A 21,127-nucleotide genomic window follows, 5' to 3' on the forward strand; every position below is an offset into this window, starting at 1 on the left:
ATATGTCTAAAGAATATCAATTTGAGAAAAGGTCTTAATAAATTTCGCTTGATCTTCATATAAAATTAGCGAAATAGGGTGTACAAAGGGCTATACACGCATCACGTCTTTTAATACCAGCAACATTGCGACTGATTTTTTGTTGAACTATTTTGTTCAAACCTTGTTTTAGCCAAAATACAATGAAAGCAAGGACTAAAAACTAACCAATTGTGTAGAAAATTTATTCATCTTTGTTCTAAAATTATGTGGGCACTGCTAAATATTCTATTTAGCTGAGAATATTCCACGGAATATCAAAAACGAGGAATATGCATAACAGAACTTGACTTCGTCAGTATTTTAACGGTATATTTTCTAAATGAGACGGTATTTTTTGGTATATTTCTGAAGACGGTATATTTTAACGATAAGTCTGCTCGTTTTCCTTCTCTTATTTTCAAAAAAAAAAAGTCATTCGTAGCCCAAAGTAAGTCGAAAGTGATCTTTTCCCGCTAAAAATAATTCAGAAAAACTAGTGATCGAATTTAAATGAAAACTGATATTAGAAAGCCATTAGATATTTCAAACAAGACAAGCCAATCCAATCGTAAACTGTACAATTGTTTTATACGTTTGTGTATATGGGTGCTCTTACCCTCAGCAAAGTTATTTTGTTTCTAGTCTAAAAACACTAACAAGAATCATCGTTAGGCATAGAAGAGTAATACGTGCTAGTTTTCGTTTTCGTGGTTTAAAGAGGAGTATCTAAAACCTTAGGAAAGAATGGGGGACGTTCGTTTATGCCGCACCAAGTCGTAAATGAAATGGTACAGTTGCCTTTGAAAGGTTACTCAACGCATACATGCTCGGTTCGCAAACACACGCCACGCGCACAAAATGGTGGTGACCTATTAATAATTTTCCCTTTCACTGCTCACCGCTCGCACTCGCGTTTTGCTCTCAAACTAACTGCAAGTGTGGTGGGCTTGGGCTAAGATCATCTAGATTCTAGACTTAGTTAGTTGTTAGTGTGTCCATATTGGTTATTGCTTACATTTGAGACTATACTTACATGCAAGTTACTAATCATCGCTTTTTACTCATTTTTTCTATTTCTTCTATTTCAGAGTGTTTCAAATGGCTGTCAAGGGGGTAAAAGTAAAGGGGCGGTGTGGTTAATAGTAAATATAGCTTCAGAGATCGGCTCGACAGACAATGATATTTTATTTATTTGTTTTTGCGCCCTAGAAACATCGCGTGTTGAATTGCTCGAACCGTTTTCCGAAGCCAGAACAAAACAAAACGAAAAATATAAATGAAACGTGGGGGCGCAAAAATGAATTAAAAAAAGAATAATGAAAGTTACTCCGAGTTTCAATCAATTACAAAATTGCTTGGCACGCGGAAAAAGTATTGTTTTTCACGGCTGACACGTCTGTCTTTCTGTTGAACACGAAAAAGAGTGAAATGAAAAACGAAAGAAAAAAAGAACATTAAAAAGAACATGCCTTAGACGTAACGTTTTACGAGCCTAAATACAAAAAAAAAAAAAACAAGAAAATCAAACAAACTGGGCAAAAGTCAAAAAGGCACGTAAAATGTTGCAAAAAAATGCATTGCAATGGTAACGTTTTACGAGCCTTAAAAAATCTCAAAACAAAATTATGTTTGATAAATTTCGTATGACTCATGAAATGTGATACGAAATTTGTTGATTATCGCCGACTTGTTCAGAGCAGGATGGAGCTTAGAGGCGATATCTTTCAGATTGGTGGGTACACCATTTAGAAGGAGATGAAAGATGAGCGAAATGGATCAGAGCGAGCGCGCAGATATGGCACAGAACGAGGCGGCTATAGTGGTGCTGCAACATCTAGTGTTTACTTCTACTGTACAATAAATTTCAAAGAACACAGAAATAAAGATTTAAAATATAAATCAGTTGTTTTAATTTCAATCATATCGCGCGCCATTTTGTTGGCGCCAGAATTCTTGGCTTTGAACACAATCGGCTAAAAGCGGCGTTGTACAGCACCAGCCTAGTCTTCAGTGTGACCACACTGCCGCCATGGTGTGTGAATTATCTGATAGGTGGCGCTGTGTCGACCTCGAAAATCGAAATCGAAAATGAACGTCTCACAATGAACAGACAGTGTTTTTCTTTAAATTTTCAAAATGCTCGTGTATTTAAATCGATTTTTAAAATTGAAAGTTTAGGATATTCACAGTAGGCAGCAATGTTCTTAAGGACTTTGATATTTCGGACATAACTGTAACAATGAACCATTGCTCGTATAGATAATTTTAACTGTGGCAAGTGCGTAAAAAGTCAACAATAAGTCATCATAAGCTTTCTGTCTATACATTTGTGTGTGTGTGTCCGCGTATGTGCCAAATATGCATACATAAGCGCGTACGTGTGCCAGTCGTGTGTGTGGTCTTTGCCTTGAAAAAATCATACCATCTGTGTACAAAACAATTTGTGTATCATATACATACATATATGCGCGCATATATATAGATATATATGCCAGCAAGTCACAACAAAAACAAAGCATGTTAAACTATTGTTGGGTTGTTCTTTTTTGTTCATGATTAGAAATTATATTATTCGATTTGGATATTCGGATTGGTATTACCAGCTAGATAGGGCCCTCAGCATTAAAAATATAATTCGATCCGATTAATCAATCAATTTTCTAACGATTGGCTTAATTTAAGTACTCCCTTTTGTGAGATTGTTTAGAAAATATGGTTTTAACAAAAAAGGTCAACAAAGATTTCAACAAAATTGAATACTTTTTACTACATCGTAACTACACAGAGATGTAATTTTTAATAGAGCCACCTGACGAAAAAACCGTTCATGAGAGAATGTTCCTAATGCCCATAACGCGTTTTATAAAATACTAGAAAACAATACAAATATCGGTCATCTGATACTATCTAAGAAAGTTGCAAGGTGTGCGACCTAAAGAGGGAATAAAATCGAACAAACTTTAGGAATAAATTAGTAAAAAATGCAGCTTATTCAGTCAATTGAACGATAAAAAACCAACATTAGTTATACGTGTAGCCAGAAAATCTCGTCTTTAATGTGACCGCAGACTTTGACATTTTTTGACATATAATGATAGATGTGTTATATATATATATATATGTATATAGAGCAGCAAGGGGAAACTACACAACACAAACCTGGCAATATTTTAGTCTTTAAGTGCAACTAGTGCAACAATTTTGGAACAAACACAAGAAACACTGCAACAAGAAGCCACAACCGACCACCCCCCACCCCATCCGCAACGGAACGGGGCAGAAAGTGCGTAGAATATCTAATCAAGAGGTAAACAAAAGCAGTTTAGTGAAAAAATAATTAAAATAAAAGAACCAACCAAATCGCTGCTGAGTGTATTAATATCCAAACATACAATACAGCCATGGACTCGGATAACGACAACGATTTTTGTGACAATGTCGACTCGGGCAATGTCTCTTCGGGCGACGATGGCGATGATGATTTTGGCATGGAGGTGGATATGCCCAGCTCCGCGGAGCGCCAGATGGATCCCGATGACTACCAGTACAAGGTGCTAAGCACAGACGAGATTGTGCAACATCAGAGGGAGATAATCGATGATGTTAATCTGCTGCTTAAGGTGAGGCGAGGCGACATTTGCAGATGACCACACATGCTCATTTGTCTGCCTGTGTTGTGTGTGTGTGATTGCATTTTTGATTCTGTGTGTATGCGTGTGTGTGAATCAACCTGCCCCACCTCCCCCCATTCTTGCCAGCCCCTTTGCTGCAGATCATGTATAAATTGAAGGTCAATCTTGCTCTTTGGTCCGAGGGAGTGCCTCATTTTGTATGGGTCTGTCGTCTGTCTCTACCCAAGGACAAGGTCGCAGCTTGGCATTCGTTTTCTATTTAAACCGTGATTCCATGTTGATCCAATCCGTATTTTTGGCCTGCATTCACCTGCACTTGCAGAAGTATTTTATTCTGTGTAATCTGTCCATTCTGCAGTCGCATGCAATCCATGTTGTCGATTTGCCTAATTGTCCAATTGTTCTCTCATTCCACTGCAGTGTAATATTCTACAATATTTATTTGGCATCCGCATCCGCATCCAAATCCAAATCCCATTCTGTTCACTCTCTGCTTTTGTAATTCCCATGCTTCGATCGGTCAGCAGGGTCGGATGGCGTCGTCCGACTATATTGATTTTGGCATTGATTTCAAGGCCAATTTGGGATGGACACCATCATCAGCATCATCATCCTGCTACTGTTGCCCAACCACTAACAATCGTTTTGCTTTGTCTCGTTCTTTGTTTTATTTCTCTGCTGTGGTCGCACTCGAAGCTCCCTACCACAAAGACACGAATTCTGCTGAATCACTTCAAGTGGGACAGGGAGAAGCTATTGGAGAAATATTTCGATGACAACACCGAGGACTTCTACAAATGCGCACATGTCATAAATCCCAACAACGTCACCGAAGCAGTCCGTCAAAGAGTGAGTACTTGCTGCGCTTACTCAAGCCCAATTAACTTATATCTAATCTCTACTCTATCCCTCCCCTTGCAGACCACACGCAGCCAGTGCGAAGAGTGCGAAATATGCTTCTCTCTGCTGCCGCCAGACGTAAGTTCCGTCCACAAATGTTCCCCGACAGCTACTGGATACTACTGTGGGAGAGCAGTATGCAGGAAACGGACACATCGACAACATGTAGACAACGAGAGAAAGCTCTTTCATTCCAAGCTGCCCAGTTGCAGGCTTTTAGATACATAAATTAGAGGCTCAATCACTGAAATAAGCTGATTTTCTCACTCGTAGAGTATTGGGGGAGATTAGATTCGTGTAGTTGTATGTAAAAGCCAGAAGGAAGCATATTCTCCATAGACCCCATCAAATATTTATATTCTTGATCTGTCTGTCTGTCTAGATCCAACTGAGCGGCTAGATCTCAGAGAGTATGCTACAAGTGCCCTGCTTATGGCGAGATAAACATCGTGTCCGTGCCACGCCACTGCCACTGCCATGAGTCACAGTGGTAGAGCCAAGTCCTACTATCGACATTCGAATCGATCGAAATGAAAAGCTCTTTGATAGCTTATCAAGCAGAGCAGACGCGAATCGAACCAAACAGGAAATGAGCGAGCCCCATTCTCATTTCTCTCTCTCTCTCTTTCTCTCTTTCTCTCTTTCTCTCTGTTTCTATGTAATGCAGTCCATGACCGGATTGGAGTGCGGACATCGATTCTGCATGATTTGCTGGCGCGAGTATCTTACAACGAAGATCATGACGGAGGGTCTAGGCCAGACCATATCGTGCGCGGCGCACGGCTGTGATATCCTAGTGGACGATGTGACCGTTACCAAATTGGTGATCGATGCACGGGTGAAAGTCAAATACCAGCAGCTGATCACCAACAGCTTCGTGGAGTGCAACCAGCTGCTGCGATGGTGTCCGTCCGTCGACTGCACGTACGCGGTGAAGGTGCCGTATGCGGAGCCGCGCCGCGTCCATTGCAAGTGTGGCCATGTGTTCTGCTTCGCCTGCGGCGAGAACTGGCACGATCCGGTCAAGTGCCGCTGGCTAAAGAAGTGGATCAAGAAGTGCGACGACGACTCGGAGACGTCCAACTGGATTGCGGCCAATACCAAAGAGTGTCCCAAGTGCAGTGTGACCATCGAGAAGGATGGCGGCTGCAATCACATGGTGTGCAAGAATCAGAATTGCAAATACGAGTTCTGCTGGGTGTGTCTCGGTTCCTGGGAGCCGCACGGCTCCTCCTGGTACAATTGCAATCGCTATGACGAGGACGAGGCCAAAACGGCACGCGATGCCCAGGAGAAGCTGCGCTCATCGCTGGCCAGGTAGGTTATCCTTTAGTCTTCAAACTTCAACCGCACCTTATCCAATCTCTGTATCTGTCCAACATCCAGGTATCTACATTACTATAATCGCTACATGAACCACATGCAGTCAATGAAATTCGAGAACAAATTGTATGCGTCCGTGAAGCAGAAGATGGAGGAAATGCAGCAGCACAACATGTCCTGGATAGAGGTATGCTTCTCAGACTCTTCTCTGACTGTCTGTCTGTGGCGTTTGCCCTAAGAACCTTTGTCCGTTTGCAGGTTCAATTTCTGAAAAAGGCTGTCGACATACTTTGCCAGTGTCGCCAGACTCTCATGTACACGTACGTGTTCGCGTATTACTTGAAAAAGAACAATCAATCCATGATATTCGCTGATAATCAAAAGGATCTGGAGTCGGCAACAGAGACGTTGTCCGAGTACTTGGAACGTGATATTACATCTGAAAATTTGGCTGATATTAAGCAGAAAGTGCAAGATAAATACAGGTCTGTCGAGCCAGAAATCATTCATACGATGACTCCCGTTTTCACCATCCCATTTCTGTTCCATTCGTTGCAGGTATTGTGAAAAGCGCTGCACTGTACTGCTCAATCACGTGCACGAGGGCTATGATACGGAGTGGTGGGATTATACAGAATGACGAGAGTCATGGATAGATAATGATAACTAAGCTAAGCCAGCGATGTATCGGAAACGAGTGTAAAGCAAGCTGAAAACCTTTCCCCACATGCCCATGCCCATCATAGCCCATGCTCATAGCCGTAACCGTACCCGTAACCGTACCCGTACCCCATCGGGTAATCCCAATCTAAATTAAAAGTTACCCCCCTTAGCCTTACCGGCCCCCCCCCCCCCCCCCCCTCTTAAATAGTACGAAGATTGACAAAGTGTAAAGTGAAGCCAGAGAAAGGCATGCCCCAGCGAAGGCACAGTAACAGGACCGGAACCGGAAACGGAAATGGAAACCAAGTCGCTATTGAGGAAAACATTTCAGAATAATTGTTAATACAGAAAGAAAACTATATTAAATATATTAATATACAAGAAAACATGCAGGAAGACGTAACTACGGCATGCCGTAATTAGTTATACCCTTGCAGCAATTAGCTATCAGCGGAATTATTTGTGTAATTACAGCAGCCAGATATGCACTATATCCGTGGTCTGCCATAGAAACAGACGGGAGTGGAAGGAACAAGCCTGCATCGTCTTGCCTGTGGATGACCTGGCTCCGACCCTCTGCAAGGGTATAAATCTATATGGGTGTATATATATTGGATATATGTACAAAATAGTTTCCTGCGTCCCGCAGGACATGCATCAAATCAGAACACAACAGAATACAGAATACAGACCAGTGACCACCACACATAGATACAGGACACACAGACATAGGACACAGATCAATGAAAGTCAGACCAGAAAGGCAAACAGATCAAGATCAATCAAGATAATATAGCTCAAAATCAATGTCACAAAAGGATCGATCGTCATTAACAGCATATAATACTTATAGTAAGCGAATAATCAACAGTTAATGAAACTTATTTGATGTTAACCAATTGCAAAACAAGATCTTCATGTTATCCAAGCAACAAGAAACCAAAATCGAAACGAAAACCGAATGCAAATGCAACAAAAACAAAAAGTTAAACTAGTAAATTTCCATTTCAATGTCCACAAAATGAGATACAAACAATAGAACCTAAAGAATACGAAACGATGCAAGTGTAAGCGGAAATACTTATGTAGTTGCCCCAACCCCGAACCCCCAATCCCCAAATTTGTTGTTATTTTAGCATCCTAGTACCCCGTTGAGGCAACCTTTCCACCAACCATCCATCTAATCATCGTGCAATCTTCTGTCCCCCCCTCCGCCCTCCGCCCACCATCCTCCACCCTCCCCACACGCAATGCATGCGGTTCTTACTCGCACAAAATTGTGTCTTAGTTTGATTAGTTCTTTCTTGTCCCTCTTTAAATTTAGTTTGTTTTCCCCAATTTAAATAAACAATTGTGCTTAGCATATGGAATGGAAATGTTTCAATTCAAATCGAAGTTACTTCGTCGTTTATGCGATTAATCCAAGGGGTACAACAACGGACTATGGAATATGCAACCGGATGGCAGGATAAACTTAACTTATGGATGCGATGGAACCAGATACAGATGCAGCTACAGATACAGATACAGATATATATTAGAACATGTAACTAAATATGTATAGATATTTGAAGAGTGTATAGCCAAGATACCTACAATACCTACAATGCATGCATACATACATATGTACATACTATATATGGCGAGGCCTCCACCTCCTTCTGTCGATCGCATCGCTGTACATACTGCAGATTTGTCCACGGTTTCCCATTCCAATCCCCACACACGCTTCAGGACTGCGACTCTCGACTGGCACACACGACCCTTTAACCAATATTTCCCTATTTTTCAGCCATCTCTCTATTCTCAAGCCAGTATAATTTTTCAAAAATAATTAAAACAACCATAAGAAAGTAACGAAAGGAAAGTGGAAAGACACTCATTTATTGATGTAAAAAGTTTAAAGTTGTTCGAATTACAAAAAGCAAGAAAACCCGAAAAAACGGAATACAAATATATTTAAAAAAAAAAAAAAAAAACCAAAAACAATTGTAAAAATATGAGAAACTATGTATGTATAATTAAAGATGAAATGTTGCAAAAATTAGTGAAAATAAAAATTCCAAAAAAAATCATATACATAATGGGGTATTTTGGGAGGGTTAATAATCATAATAAATGATGAAAAGCGTTGTTGAATATCAGCCATATCTGGCAATTTAAGTCTCTGACCCAGACGAGGGCATGTGCATATGTAAAGAGATCTCTCATAGTAGTCTCTCCTCCGATGAAACCATTGTTGCAAGACAATAAACCCTTCTTCACAGAGATGCATATGATAAAGACCAGTCGGAGCTGTGCAGTAAGGGATTTGGGTGGGGAAAACTCTCACTTCCACTTGGGGGTGCCATAATTTTGTACACAAATATTTCGATTTTCCTTGCACATTATTCTATTTTTGACTGAAAAGGTGGCCTCCATGTTGCCTCTACTTGCGAAACGGTCTTGATGGTCGCTAAAAAGGTGCTGCAACGTCGCCAGAGGACCAGAGGACTTTGCCTTATTGCCGCCAAAATAGATCTAAGATTTAAGATCATGGAACTCAGAACATAACGACAAGAAAACATTTATTTAAAGCCGATGTTCAAAGTCAAATAAAGAGGACTAATAAGCAATATTTTAGAATATGGTAGGCCATAGCCATATGCCACTTTTGCATGGTAATAATTGGTTTATATTTATATGGGCCAGTTACAACATTAACTTCCGGATGAAAGTGCGAAGTATTCTTCCTCCGGAAACCACACGTATCTCTCATCTTTGGCTCAATTGCTCAATTTGATTTGGATAGATTCATTGACCCTTGGATTGAAGTTCGGGGGTCTGCCCAAAGGAGAGCAAAGAGCGTAGGAGTGAAAAATTTTAAGATAGTTGTGATTCGATTTTGAGATATCGACCAATGAATATCTGTAAAACCTTCTGCAACGCTTTTAAAATGCAAATACATAGATCTTAAAATCGCTATACGAAATATGATAAGTTATTCCACAAAGTCGATCGGGCTTTTTCTCTCTCTTTCATAACAACATGAAATTAGCAGACACAGGAAAGAGAGAAGAAATTCGACGATTATCATTCAAAAATCACGTTACAAAAACCGATGAAAATTATCTTTTTATAACGATATTTTCATATTGATCCAGATAGTATTTTTTGTATATTTTTAGCTCTGGAAAAGGTACCTCCCAGCTCCCATCGCTGGTAAGGTAGTTTGCAAGCTTTCCAAACATATTTTTTGTTTATAATATCTTTATTAGATATACAATATATATATTATATTTAGTATCGATATATAATCTGGTTCTTTTTTTCTCTGGAGGCACTGAACCGAGCCGGACTGAACGGCAATCGAACCAGTTCACCGAACCGTTCTTATCGAGCAACTAGTTCGATAGCCAGTCTATTAACCGAATCGCGACGGTCACACTGGACGACAACAAAAAGTTACACCAAAATATAATTTAAAATCCGAATTACGACGATGACAAACGCTTAGATAGATTATTTGACCCTCAAAATAATCCGTAAGGTGGTTGTTAAACGAAAGCGAACGTGCCACGCCCCTCAGACAGAAGGGAAACAGCCGTAAAAGCATCAAGTAGCCCCCCACTCAGTGTCACAGAGTCGCGGTGGTGAGGAGGAGACCTGGAGGAGAGATGACGATGACCGCCTCGGACAAGTACACGTACCAGCGGGCAGTCCTATGTCTGGCTCGAGTGCTGGCTGGGATCCAGCCCACACCGTGGGAGAAGGTTAGTGGAGGGGCCCCATTCCCATTCAGTTGAAAAGTCGATTTTTGTCCATATTTTCGCACTGACCTTGAAGCGCGACCATCAAAAGAGACATGCGTGTGTGTGTCCAGTGAGGGGACACTGTGGGGGTGGGGGGTTGGGTTGCCATTGCACCTATACTGAAGCTGACCTTTGCCTATGGACTACCCACAGGTGCAGACATTGTTCCGGTATTGCCCGCAGGAGAATGCCGCGGGCGTCTTCTGTCTGGACACTAGGGCCCAGGATGCGGTCATTGCGCTGGGCATATACTTTCTGGAGAGCGGCTGCCAGCACGAGTCTCAGATAGTGCCCTATCTGCTGCGGCTGGCCAAGTGCCTGCCGAAGGCGGTCTGGATCGATGATGCGAGGAGCAGCAAGATCGAACGTAACGTTTAGCCCGGCTTAGCCCTCACCCCAGAGAGATGAATAATACCAATTGATTTTGTAACAGGTGTGCGCATCCCGTCGGCCGAAAAGTTCAGCTTCTGCCTGAACACTCTGCTGTCGGACATTGCCGCCAAGTGCCCAGACTCGCGCGAGGAGATCATACTCAATCAGGTGGAGACGCTGGGCGCCCTGGCCAACATTGTCAAGTCGAGCAAGGACAGCAGCTCGGCCCCGCCACCGATCATACTGTGCAAGGCCACAGTTCCGCTGCTGTTTGGACTGGCCCGTTCCATGGGCCGCTATGCGAGCAATGATCCACCGCTGCTGTGCCGCATCTTTCCGCCGGAGCTGCTGCCCATCCAGCGGGTAAGTGGACGCGACGGCACCGCCAGCAGCAGTGCCAGCGGCACCTGTGGCGGCTCCTTTAGCAGCAGCGAGCGGCTGGCTGCCACTGCCAACCATCAGTTTCGACCGATCATACCCCGCTCCATGTCCGGCAGCCTGGCTGCACACTACCACCAGCACTTTGACGATGGCCGGCAGCGACACCTGGGCTATGGCTTCCAAAGCAATAGCAAGCAGAAGCCGTCCCTGAACAGCTATTGCTCGGTTCCGTACGACCCGCGGACGCACTTCTTCACGCGCTACGGCTCCAGCTTCAATCAGTTCCCCAATATGCGGGTCTGCGATTCGCCAACAAAGGGCGGTCCTCGGCCCCTGTATAGAGTGCCCCCGTTTCCCATCCAGCATCTGCAGACGATATTCGCGGTATCCAAAAAGCTGCTGACCAAGGATACGCTGGAGCACCTGGACGAGCAGGCCAGCGACATATTCTCGCTGCACCAGATCAAGGGCTACTGCTACAAGAGCTTCTCGGAGACGCTCAATCTGGTGCTGGTCACGTTGCTGCGCGAGCTGTTGCAGCATCAGGTAGATCTGCCCACACCCTTCACCAAGGATGTCCAGGAGTTCGTCAAGCGGCTATTCCTCAACGGCCAGACAGAGCTGCAGAACAAGCAGCAGGACCAGGAGCGCGAGCGGCGCGAGGAGAACGGCATCACCGTCGTCAACAAGTACAAGGTCAACGTGATGGCCAATGCCGCCTGTGTGGATCTCCTCGTTTGGGCCATACGCGATGAGACGGGTAAGAAAATATCCACTCTTTACACCGTCGTCTGGCTCTGGCTCTGGCTCTGGCTACAGCTACGGCTCCAGCTACGGCAATGGCGGCCTATGCAGCTCTTTTGTGCCCTTTCAGGTTTCAATAGATTAAGAGAGCGATCAGATCAGATGAGAAGAGAAGAGAAGAGAAGAGAAGAGAAGAGAAGAGAAGAGAAGAGAAGAGAACAGAACAGAAAAGAAGAAACAAGGAATGAGGGTCAAAAAGGGTCTCGTCTCTGTACCTGTACCCGTATTTAATGCAAAGGATTATGTCCGTCCAAGCGAAAAGGAATGATTGCCAGCTTGGGAGAGTTTCAAGATAAAGGAAGGTTAGCTTTTGAAGCAGTTTGGATTGCTCCCACACGATACGGTTTCCATTCACATATGTATGTATATGTAACAGAATAATAATAATAATATGTGCTTTAAATATGCGCTCTTCTTGACGATTGGTGAAAGAAGAAGTTGGAATAGCCGCTGTAAGAAAGGAATCACAATATACACTAGGGTTGCCCTTATTTCAAAGGTCTCAAGGTCTAAAAGGGTTCCTTTTGTTACAAAACAATAAAATACATCCGACAACGTTTAGAGGTGCCGACTTGGGGTGTGTACACGTGTACATTTACATCAGAGCCCTGCATGAATTGTGGATTCATTACGAATCCCTCCTTCAGCTCGTTCCGGATCGATCCGAATCCCTTAAAACCGAGTGCGAGGCACTGCCCGCGCGTTCGCATGTCTCTGAAATGAAGCATCACGTACTACGGCCTTCGGCTGTAAACATTCGGTTCTTTTTCACACTGAGAAAATGTTTAACGAATATTTTTGTCTTTTCTTTTCCCTCTTACTCTGAAATTCATTATTTTCAATGTAAAACAATAGAAAGATTTGGCTTTCAGCATTCTTATGATTTTCTTGCCGGAGGAAAAAGCCAAACACCAGCAAATCTCACCGAAATCTTCGAATCCTACACTGTACAAATGACGCAAATGTCGAGCGTTGGGCGAAACCGAATCGATTCGGTTCCCTGATTGTGCAGAGCTCTAATGCACATCTTCCAGCAAACTACACAGGTTAGGCTATGGCGGTATGGCCCTCCCACCAAGCTCACTTGGACCTGATAATGGTCCATTGTGTTGCCACATGGGCGTGTGCCCTTTCTCATTGCCTGAGCCGCGGAGAGCAAGCTGTTGCAGATTAACGGCAGTCCCATCCATGAACAAGGTCCCTGGTTTGATATCGGACAAGTCCGGGCGAAGGCCAAATAAGTGGGGGACTGATTCATCCTCTGCAGAAGTCATTGTGAGGGATTGACAGTCAAGAGGCGTGAGGGCCGAATGGTGTATCTCCGTGCAATTTCGCCAATCTCAACTTACGATTTGCTTTAGTTAGAGACCTAAAGGAAGCAGGCCGAAAGGAAGCAGAACTGAGTGTTGATCAATTAATTTGAGAGCTTTTTTAGTCCCACAAATCTTAAAGAAAATGTATTAGCTCTGCGGTTGGAAATATTTGTATTGAACAGCAGGGCATTACACTCATTACATCTCTCATGACATTGTGTGAGCACAATTGAGAGAGATAGCGCATTAGCGGGTAGCGATACCATTCCATTCCTTCATTCCTTACATACATATAAACTAAAGGAGCTTTGTAGTAGCCACATATGTAAATCGTAAGCTCACATCTCCAAGCACTGACTGAGTAACGGGCATACCAGTCGAGCCGCGGCCCTTGCCGCCGCTTGTCGAAGACTAAATCTAGGAATAATGGATAGATGGTAATGGAGGGCTTTGTGAAACCAAAGATTCTGTTCCTTCCCTCTCTCTCTCTCTCTCTCTCTCTCACTCTGTCTCTGTATCGCTCCTTCTGTCTCTCTCTCTGTCTGTCTTTCTTTTATTTTTTGTTTTGGTTAATTTTCGTTGATTTTTCGTTTTGTTTTAATTTATTTTTGATGGTGGTGGTTTTTGTCTGCGCCGGAACATTGGAATACCAAAACTTAAATACTATTTACTTAGTTGATGTCGACTATACGGTGCCATCCCTGCAGAATGGCTTGCAATTTTTATTGAAGAAAGGTCAAGAGCAAATGCGTTTTTGTTTATTTTTTGTATACCATCCACCCATGCCTCCCGCCCCCCCTCCTCCCCTGCGAGGGGGTGTACATTCACTGTTCGAGTTGAGACCCGTTTTTAATGGTTTGGTTTATTATTGTTCTTGTTGCTTGCCGCCGCCTGGCCTTGCCCCCCCTCCCCCCGCCATTCCCCCGCCGTTCGCTGCATGCCGCCCAGCCCCATCACACTTAGTCCTTACGCCTTGAGAGTTCTTTAGTTTGTAGAGAAGTAGAAACGGATTGCTAATTGACATCTGTGCTCTCCAACCAACCACCCCCCTTCCCCCACAGAGGCGGACAAGCTGTGCGGCCGGCTGTCGCAGAAGCTGAACCTGGTGCTCAGCCACAAGATCGTGATGGATCACATGCCCCTGCTGATGGTCTGCCTGGAGGGCCTGGGCAAGCTGGCCCAGAAGTTCCCCAATATAGCCGGCACATCGATATCGTATCTGCGCGACTTTCTGGTGGACCCGAGCCCCATTCTGGGGAAGCTGCATGCCCATGCCATGCAGACGCTGGCCCTCCAAAAGAAGGAGAAGGAGCTGACGCCGTTCAAGATTGTGGTCCAGCATTCGGACTCGCGTGCGGTGGTGGACATCCTGACCGATAATCAGAAGCATGCGGCTGGCGGCGGACCGAGCGGCGGCGGACGCAGTGGCCATGTGGCCTTCGAGGCACTCCGGGACGCGGCCATCGAGAACCTATCGATCGCCCTACGTGCTGCCCATACGCTGGATCAGTTCTGTGTCCCCGCTTTGGTGGCCAATGTGTCCAATCGGCTGTTTACCGCCGAGAAGCATGAGAGGTAATGTAGCTGCTGTACAACCACATCCATTCGCCCATTTATACCCGCTCTTCTCCGCTTCTCCACGTGCAGCGAATCGAATCTGGTGAGCCTGAACATCATCGTGATGCTGGGCCATGTGGCCGTGGCATTGAAGGACACCTCGAAGACCACGCAGAACATACTGCAGTTCTTCATTCAGCGCTTCTGCAAGGTGCCATCGGAGCAGAACGCCCTGATTGTCGACCAGCTGGGCTGCATGATCATCTCCCAGTGCGAGACGCATGTCTTCGATGAGATCATGAAGATGTTCTCCCGCGTAACAGTGCAGTCGGCCTCGCTGGCGTACACCTCCGACCCGGAGCACCGCAAACAGTTCCACCATGTCTCCGATGCGGTGGTGAATGCCTTGGGCAATATAGCGGCCAACATACAGGGCGACTCCGAGATGCTGGAGCTGCTGGGCAAGCTGCTGGAGCTGTTCGTGCAGATTGGTCTGGACGGCGAGCGCTCCTACGACAATACGCCGGGCGCCCAGAAGGCCAGCTCCCGGGCTGGTAATCTGGGCATGCTGATACCGGTGATTGCGGTACTGGTGCGCCGTCTGCCGCCAATCAAGAATCCCCGCCAGAGGCTGCACAAGCTCTTCAAGGACTTCTGGGCCTACTGTGTGGTCATGGGCTTTACCAATGCCCGCCTCTGGCCGGCCGACTGGTACCAGGGTGTCCAGCAGATAGCCGCCAAATCGCCGCTCCTCATCTCCCAAACGGCCCACAAATCGGACATGCGGGAGCTCAACTACACGCTGGCCATCAAGAGCGACTCGGTGAACGAGCTGCGCAGCCAGATACTGGTCCTGCTCGAGCACTCCTCGGACAATGTGGCCACGGCCATCAATAAGCTCACGTTTGCCCAGTGCACATACCTCCTGAGTGTCTACTGGCTGGAGATGCTGCGCGTGGAGAACGCCGACGAGCCCAGTCTGGAGCCCATCATGAGCTATCTGTGCGACACGGCCCTGCAGAGGGACAAAACGGGGATTTGGCAGTGCGTTAAATGGTAATAGTTCTCTCTTCCGAACCTCCTCGATTCATCCCCGATTCAGAGACTGATCTGTTCTCGTGTCCTTGCAGCGTGGCCGATCAGGTGTTTGAGAAGTTCCGCAATGTTCTGTACGCCCACGATGAGATACGGGAGAAGGTGCTCGAGTCGCAGGCCACTCTGCTGCTCGTCTACTTCAATCACATCCACAAGCAGATCCAACTGGTGGCCGATCAGTATCTGTCACAGCTGGTGGACCGCTTCCCCCACCTGCTGTGGAACCGTCGCGTGCTCTGGTGCATGCTGGACATCCTCCAGCTGCTGGCCTACTCGCTGACCCTCGATCCCAACGAGGAGACGCCCACGCTGCGAGTGGTTTCGACGCCCTATACCCTGCAGCTGATGGACTCGCTGCCGGCGCGGGAGCTGCGGCTGAAGGACTTTGCCGATCGCTGTCAGGGCATTGTCAACGAGGCCATGAAGTGGGCGCCGCGCTCGACGCGCTCCCACCTGCAGGAGTATCCCAATCAGATACCCACCCCGGCGCTGGCCCACCACAGCGGCCTGGCTCTGGCCATCGACTCGGTGGTCAACAGCAGCTACCTCCACCCGGGCAATGCCCTGGGGACGCTCAGCAAGCGCCCCAGCTGCGTCAACTCGGACACGCCCAGGTTCGTGTCGGTTCTGTGCTTGCGGAGCAAGTACGCGGGCGAAATCAGCGGCCTGCTGTCGGTGCTCAGTGAGCAGGACAAGGCCGGACTGGCCGAGCGACTCGTCAGCGACGTGTGGGAGGCCTGCCGGGACAAGAGCGATGCCCGTCACCGGGGCGCCCTGTGGCGGGCCACAGCCTACCTCATAATCTGCGCGGAGGTGGATCGCAAGCTGCTGCATGCCGTCGCCAGTTCCCAGCTGGAGCTCTTCACGGAGTCCGTCATGGAGACGGCGGTCGAGTGCTGGCAGTGGGTGCTGACCGCACGGCAGGACCTCGAGCTGTGCTTCATCCAGGAGATGGTCAGTGCCTGGCAGACGACCTTCGAGAAGCGCATGGGTCTGTTTGCCCTCGAGCAGGAGGTCACCCATCCATTGGCCGCCTACGAGGGCTGCAAGCTCGTGAGCAGCCCCATCCTGATTGTCCCGCACCTCATCTGGCTGCAGCTGCTCTCGGAGATGGTGGACACGGCCAAGTACTGCAACCGGGACAAGGTGGAGATGTTCTGCCTGCTCCTGCACCGCTGCCTGCCCATTCTGAAGAGCAGCCGACAGAACCGGCAGGTGGCCACCGTCGGCTGTCGCTTCAAGCTGCTCCAGTGCGGCCTCTCGCTGCTGCAGGGCAACACCATACCCAAGTCGCTGGCGCGGAACATATTGCGCGAGAGGATCTACTCGAACGCCCTCGACTACTTCTGCGGCCCGCCCACCTGCCCCGTCCAGAGCAGGGACCAACTGCTGGACGACATAATGATTCTGCTCAAGTTCTGGCAGACGATGCGCAGCGAGAAGAAGCACTTGGTCACCTCCGAGGTGGGGGACTATGATATGGCGGGCCATGCCTCGGGCAGCTCCAACCAAATGCTGGGGGTCAAGGCCAATCCGGAGACGGCCTCGCTCATCAGCGGCGGGGCCGACTACTCGATGCGATCGATGAGCGCCTCTGGGAATGTGACTGGTGGCAGCAGCGGCTGGTACAACACCATACCCCACTCGACGTCGACGCTGTCGAAGCGCTCGAATCGATCCAAGCGGCTGCAGTACCAGAAGGACTCCTACGACAAGGACTACATGAAGAAGCGCAATCTGATACTCGAGCTGCTGGCCGTCGAGCTGGAGTTCCTCATCACCTGGTACAATCCCAATAGTCTGCCCGATCTGATAGTGCCAGGTATGTTGTCCCTCAGTCCTTGAGCCCTTCAGCCCTTGAGTCCTGTATCTTTGTTTCGTACCCAATTCGAACGCAGGCGAGGAACAGATCACCGAGTGGCGCAATCGTCCGTACAAGGTGAACGTGTGGCGGGACTATGCCCGCCTGGCCTGGTGCTACAATCCCTCGCTGGCCGTCTTCCTGCCGCAGCGTATCAAGAATGCAGAGATCATCGACGAGGAGGTATCCCGCCTCGTCTGCTCCGATCCGATTGCCGTCTGTCATATACCGGAGGCCCTCAAGTATCTGTGCACCACCAAGAATCTGCTGCAGGAGAGCCCCGATCTGGTGTACATACTCTCCTGGTCGCCCGTCACCCCCATCCAGGCGCTGTCGTACTTTTCGCGCCAGTATCCATCGCATCCGCTGACCGCCCAGTACGCGGTCAAGTCGCTCTCCTCGTTCCCCGCCGAGTCCGTGCTGCCGTACATTCCCCAACTGGTGCAGGCCCTGCGCCACGACACCATGGGCTATGTGGTGGAGTTCATCAAGAACATCTCGAAGCGTTCGCAGATCGTCGCCCACCAGCTCATCTGGAACATGCAGACGAATATGTATATGGACGAGGACCAGATGCATCGCGATCCCAATCTGTACGAGGCGCTGGATCTGCTCTCGCAGAACATCATTGCCTCGTTCTCGGGCGCCGCGAAGCGATTCTATGAGCGGGAATTCGATTTCTTTGGCAAAATAACAGCCGTCTCTGGCGAGATACGATCCTTTGCCAAGGGCATGGAGCGAAAGAATGCCTGTTTGGCGGCCCTTAGCCGCATCAAGGTGCAGTCGGGCTGTTATCTGCCCTCGAATCCAGAGGCCATGGTCCTGGACATTGACTACAGCAGCGGCACGCCCATGCAGAGTGCGGCCAAAGCGCCGTATCTGGCCCGTTTTCGTGTCTATCGGTGCGGCATCACCGAGCTGGAGACCCGAGCCATGGAGGTGTCCAATAATCCGGTATGTATCTCCCTCTCCCTCTCGCTCTCTCTCACTCGCTCTCTTTTCACTCCTTGCGTATGCGGTTTGTTTTGACAGAACTCCCAGGAGGATGCCAAGATAACGCTGGGCGTCGAGTCGTGGCAGGCGGCCATCTTCAAGGTGGGCGACGATGTGCGCCAGGATATGCTGGCGCTTCAGGTGATCACCATATTCAAGAATATCTTCCAACAAGTCGGCCTCGATCTGTTTCTGTTTCCCTACCGCGTCGTGGCCACAGCTCCAGGCGTAAGTATTCCAGTATTCCATTCCATCCAGAAAGACAATGGTGATTGAGATGCTACTCCTTGTACTTAGTGCGGCGTGATCGAGTGCGTGCCGAATGCCAAGTCACGCGATCAGTTGGGCAGGCAGACAGACTCGGGCCTATCCGAGTACTTCCAGCATCAGTATGGCGACGAGAGCTCCAAGGAGTTTCAGGCGGCGCGTGCGAACTTTGTGAAATCGATGGCCGCCTACTCGCTGATTGGGTATCTGCTGCAGATCAAGGATCGCCACAATGGCAACATCATGATCGACAAGGATGGCCACATCATACACATCGGTGAGAAGCAGAGACGAGGACACAGAGGGGGGATTACTGATTGGCGGGCTGCCTTCGTGTTTTCTTGTCTTTCTTCAGATTTCGGCTTTATGTTCGAGTCATCGCCCGGTGGCAATATCGGCTTTGAGCCCGACATGAAGCTCACGGATGAGATGGTCATGATTATGGGCGGCAAAATGGACTCGCCCGCCTTCAAATGGTTCTGCGAGCTGTGCGTGCAGGCCTTCCTGGCGGTGCGCCCCTACCAGGATGCGATTGTGTCTCTGGTCTCGCTGATGCTCGACACGGGGCTGCCCTGCTTCCGGGGACAGACGATCAATCTGCTCAAGCAGCGGTTCGTGGCCACCAAGAACAACAAGGAGGCCGCCGCCCACATGCTGTCCGTCATACGAAACTCTTATCAGAATTTCCGCACGCGTACCTACGACATGATCCAGTACTATCAGAACCAGATACCCTACTAGGTGTGGTTCCTGGGCTCCCTGCTGCTATTCCTGCTGTTATTGTTAGCCAAACAAAAAGTGTGTTGTATTATTTTTTTTTTTCTATTTCTTAGCCTAATTATCAACTTATTTCCTTATTTTTGTTTCGGTTTGTCCCCCGCCCCCCATCCCCTTTTGGTAGTACTTATTAAGGTGTTGAAAGTTTTTCGAAGATTTTACGATGCATACACAGATATATATATATAAAGATATACACATATACTATATATATATTAAATCAATTATAGGGCAATATGTTGTTCAATGTATCTGTTACCTACATATATACACAAAAACCATTAAAGTATACTATATACACACAAATATACATACATATATGTATATGTATTTAAAGATATACGATACGATACGAGAACGATAAGTGGCGCCGCTAGTTGGTGTACCGCAAAGGAAATACGAATAATTCCATTATACGAAAGATGTTCAATGTATTCATATTGTATTCATTTTTTTCGATCGGACGGACAGAGGCATTATTGAAATATACAAAAGAGTCACTGTTTGTTAATAACCTGACATCTTGTTGTAATTTAATAATAATAATAATCATTCATCATTATGTGATCTTATAATTCGTTTTGCGATTGTTAGTCTACGATGCCCCTCACGCGTATCCACGGTAATGTCCTAATATTCCTTTCTTTTCTTAATTAATTCATGACAAATTATGCACACAAAATGAACCAACCGTTAATCGAACTGTATTCAATGGATAACATTCGTTTGCTTTGGCCCTCGTTTCATCTTTTAGTTTCCTTTACGCCGGTATACATAAAATACGTCTATTTTTTTTAAATGAAGCTATTATTTCAAAAGAACTGGGCTTTAGCGCTCAGCGTTATCGATTGAACATATCTAAAAATTTTAAATAATACCGATACTTTTCGCTTTCTTGAAAATCGAGAGAACATATTCGATCAATCCCGAACACAATCGCTTTATGCTTTTGCAGTTGTTGGCATATAATGGTATATTTCATCCATTTGTTGGTATATTTTAACTGTTTAATTAAGGGGGGGGGGGGGGGGCTTAACTGGACTAAGCTCGATTTTTTCGATACGTTCGCTTACAATATATTTTGAAAATGATCCGGCATATTTTTTGAGGGGCTGACGGTATATCTGATCGATAAGTCCGCGGTCACACTGCCAGCCTAGACACCAAATCTAGCTCACATACCTTGAAAATTGTATACGCTTCATACCATTTTCTAGTATTTTCCAGTATTTTTTAAGTATGGACTCACCCTCTTGACCAATGCATAATGTAAAAATCGTGTAGAAATGCCATTTAAAGCCATATCCCAAGCCCCATCGAATACTTATTCGTAATAAGCATCGAATTCCTGATCGTTCTCCATCAAAATCTCAATTA

At 46.7% G+C, this 21,127-nt stretch overlaps 2 protein-coding genes across 3 annotated transcripts; both read left to right on the forward strand.

Annotated features, from left to right (window-relative positions):
• Nucleotides 1–2,223: 2,223 nt before the first annotated feature.
• Nucleotides 2,224–6,724, forward strand: LOC6599996 (potential E3 ubiquitin-protein ligase ariadne-1). The gene is made up of 9 exons (XM_002025118.2): nucleotides 2,224–2,299; nucleotides 3,151–3,328; nucleotides 3,421–3,641; nucleotides 4,350–4,502; nucleotides 4,575–4,631; nucleotides 5,221–5,870; nucleotides 5,940–6,063; nucleotides 6,135–6,361; nucleotides 6,435–6,724. Exons 3-9 carry the CDS (start codon nucleotides 3,423–3,425, stop codon nucleotides 6,514–6,516), a joined length of 1,512 nt encoding a protein of 503 aa, XP_002025154.2. The 5' UTR covers nucleotides 2,224–2,299; nucleotides 3,151–3,328; nucleotides 3,421–3,422; the 3' UTR covers nucleotides 6,517–6,724.
• Nucleotides 6,725–9,997: 3,273 nt separating this feature from the next.
• Nucleotides 9,998–20,050, forward strand: LOC6599997 (phosphatidylinositol 4-kinase alpha). Of its 2 annotated transcripts, XM_026993315.1 has the most exons (11): nucleotides 9,998–10,291; nucleotides 10,484–10,697; nucleotides 10,764–11,843; nucleotides 13,876–13,935; nucleotides 14,262–14,775; nucleotides 14,848–15,813; nucleotides 15,888–17,674; nucleotides 17,751–18,667; nucleotides 18,746–18,934; nucleotides 19,004–19,250; nucleotides 19,329–20,050. In XM_026993315.1, exons 1-11 carry the CDS (start codon nucleotides 10,196–10,198, stop codon nucleotides 19,712–19,714), a joined length of 6,456 nt encoding a protein of 2,151 aa, XP_026849116.1. In that variant the 5' UTR covers nucleotides 9,998–10,195; the 3' UTR covers nucleotides 19,715–20,050. The 2 variants fall into 2 exon arrangements, with proteins under 2 accessions (XP_026849116.1, XP_026849117.1); XM_026993316.1 differs by lacking the exon at nucleotides 13,876–13,935.
• The last annotated feature ends 1,077 nt before the right edge of the window (nucleotides 20,051–21,127 follow it).

This window comes from Drosophila persimilis, unplaced genomic scaffold (assembly GCF_003286085.1).
Source record: "Drosophila persimilis strain 14011-0111.01,24,50 unplaced genomic scaffold, DperRS2 tig00000829-arrow-arrow-pilon, whole genome shotgun sequence".
Lineage (NCBI taxonomy): Eukaryota > Metazoa > Arthropoda > Insecta > Diptera > Drosophilidae > Drosophila > Drosophila persimilis.

Bases quoted from the DNA above. Each gene is read 5' to 3' on its own strand.
- LOC6599996 (XM_002025118.2), top strand. From the start codon at position 3,423: ATGGACTCGGATAACGACAACGATTTTTGTGACAATGTCGACTCGGGC. The intron at 4,632-5,220 runs GTAAGTTCCGTC...TATGTAATGCAG, and splicing joins TCTCTCTGCTGCCGCCAGAC to TCCATGACCGGATTGGAGTG. The intron at 6,064-6,134 runs GTATGCTTCTCA...GTCCGTTTGCAG, and splicing joins ACAACATGTCCTGGATAGAG to GTTCAATTTCTGAAAAAGGC.
- LOC6599997 (XM_026993315.1), top strand. From the start codon at position 10,196: ATGACGATGACCGCCTCGGACAAGTACACGTACCAGCGGGCAGTCCTA. The intron at 15,814-15,887 runs GTAATAGTTCTC...GTGTCCTTGCAG, and splicing joins ATTTGGCAGTGCGTTAAATG to CGTGGCCGATCAGGTGTTTG. The intron at 17,675-17,750 runs GTATGTTGTCCC...ATTCGAACGCAG, and splicing joins GCCCGATCTGATAGTGCCAG to GCGAGGAACAGATCACCGAG.